Here is a 1,789-nt window from a genome sequence, read left to right as displayed (position 1 = left end):
TTCAGAGAGTTGTTGTTTTCCCCTTTGAGAGCACGAGGGATAGGGGAGCACTTCTGCACCCCTTGGCCCAGCCTTTGAGCCTCCACGTCCTATTTCTTTTCTGGATGGTCAGGACCAGTTACAGAGGTGGATTCAGGGTAACGTGAGTGCCTGTGCAAGCTCCGTGTTCATATTTGATGAGATGGACAAACTGCACCCCGGGCTCATCGACGCCATCAAGCCGTTCCTGGACTACTATGAGCAGGTCGGTGGCGTGTCGTACCGGAAGGCGGTCTTCATCTTCCTCAGGTGAGTGGGAAGTGGTTTCTCGGGACACACTTGCCCCTCGCCCTCCCGGGGCTGGAATGAGGTCCGGCGACCATCAGCATCCTGTTTCCCAGGAACAGAAGTGCCAGCCTGGCAAGAGTGACTTCCTGATTTCTTTTGCTGTCGGGTTGCTGGTATCAGCGTGGCACTGGGGGGCAGGAGAAGATGAGTTCAATATGGCTGCTAACAGGCGATTTCGTTACTGCACATGTTTCTATGTAAAGTGGTGGCGTTGGGTAGCAGGTTCTAAACAAAGATTGTAGGGCAGACACTGTTTTGTCTAGCATGACTTAGTTATATTCTTTGGTTAAGTATAAACCTTTAGAGCAGGTGTGTTTCCTCATTAGACACAGAAGTTTTTTGGTTTTTTTTACATGTGGGGGGCAGGAGAAGATGAGTTCAATATGGCTGCTAACAGGCGATTTCATTACTGCACATGTTTCTACATAAAGTGGTGGCGTTGGGTAGCAGGTTCTAAACAAAGATTGTAAGCTCCTTGAGGGCAGGCACTGTGTTTTCTTTTTCTAGTATGACTTAGTTATATTGTTTCGTTATGTATAAACCTTAGAGCAGGTGTGTTTCCTGATTAGACACAGAAGTCTTTTTTTTACATGGAGTTTGTTGGGGAGACAGTCTATATAATAAAAGGCTAATATGCAAATGGTCATCATGCCCTCACGTGTAACAACCAATCAGGAGCTGCGTGTGCAGCGAGGTGTGTGAGGGTTGGCAGGGCTGCATGTGTGACCAGTCACCTGGAGATGCATGGAGCACCCCTCAGTCCCCCAACCCCACCCCCCCGGCTCCTGCGGGTAGTAGCGGCGCCTCGCTCTTGCCTCCCGTAGAAGCGGCGTGGCTCCCGCGGGCACACTGCCGCTCCCGCCGGCTCCCATGGAATGGGCCGGTGGCCTACTGCAAGCGATTTCATGCACTGGGCCAATTGTTGGTTAATAAAATGATACAGGTTTCAGGGTACAATTCTGTAACACATCATCTGTGTATTGTATTGTATTGTGTTCACCACCCCAAGTCAAGTCTCCCTCCCTCACCATTTATCCCCCGTTACCCTCTTCTCCCTCCCCCAGTCCCCAGGAACAGAAGTCTCAGTATGTGGTTTTAATCTTTGTCTCTTGGGCAAACTCAGCAACGCAGGCGGGGACCTCATCACGAAGACGGCCCTGGAGTTCTGGCGGGCGGGCAGGAGGAGGGAGGACATCCAGCTGAAGGACCTGGAGCACGCGCTGTCGGTGGGCGTCTTCAACAACAAGCACAGTGAGTCCAGGGGCAGCCCTGCGCCTGCCGCAGTCCTCGCCCCCAAGCCTCTCACAGAGGCTGGGGACCCGCTCGCCTCCGGGGCTTTGCCGGGCCGGGGCTTTCTCAGGGTGTTTCTCAGGGGTTCTATGAAAGGTAACCTAAGGGGTGATCTGATCAAAAATTCCTAACTGGGAAGGCCCTGATTGGGAGTCACACCCCGGGCATGTAA

General features: G+C 52.6%; 1 protein-coding gene and 1 long non-coding RNA gene across 2 annotated transcripts in view; both read left to right on the top strand.

Moving 5' to 3' along the window:
- LOC102754729 overlaps positions 1–1,748 on the top strand; it is a 10,240-nt gene extending 8,492 nt beyond the window's left edge. Inside the window, 3 exon segments of the mRNA XM_015567123.1 lie at positions 8–71; positions 73–288; positions 1,451–1,748. Of these exon segments, the coding sequence (XP_015422609.1) occupies positions 8–71; positions 73–288; positions 1,451–1,748 (578 nt within the window).
- LOC107183883 lies at positions 298–967 on the top strand. The gene is made up of 2 exons (XR_001514697.1): positions 298–542; positions 759–967. It is a non-coding gene; the product is annotated as an uncharacterized LOC107183883 (long non-coding RNA).
- Positions 1,749–1,789: the final 41 nt, after the last annotated feature.

Source organism: Myotis davidii, unplaced genomic scaffold, assembly GCF_000327345.1.
Source record: "Myotis davidii unplaced genomic scaffold, ASM32734v1 scaffold142, whole genome shotgun sequence".
Taxonomy (NCBI): domain Eukaryota; kingdom Metazoa; phylum Chordata; class Mammalia; order Chiroptera; family Vespertilionidae; genus Myotis; species Myotis davidii.
The sequence above is the reverse complement of the archived record's forward strand: the minus strand, read 5'-3'. Positions and strand labels throughout refer to the sequence as shown.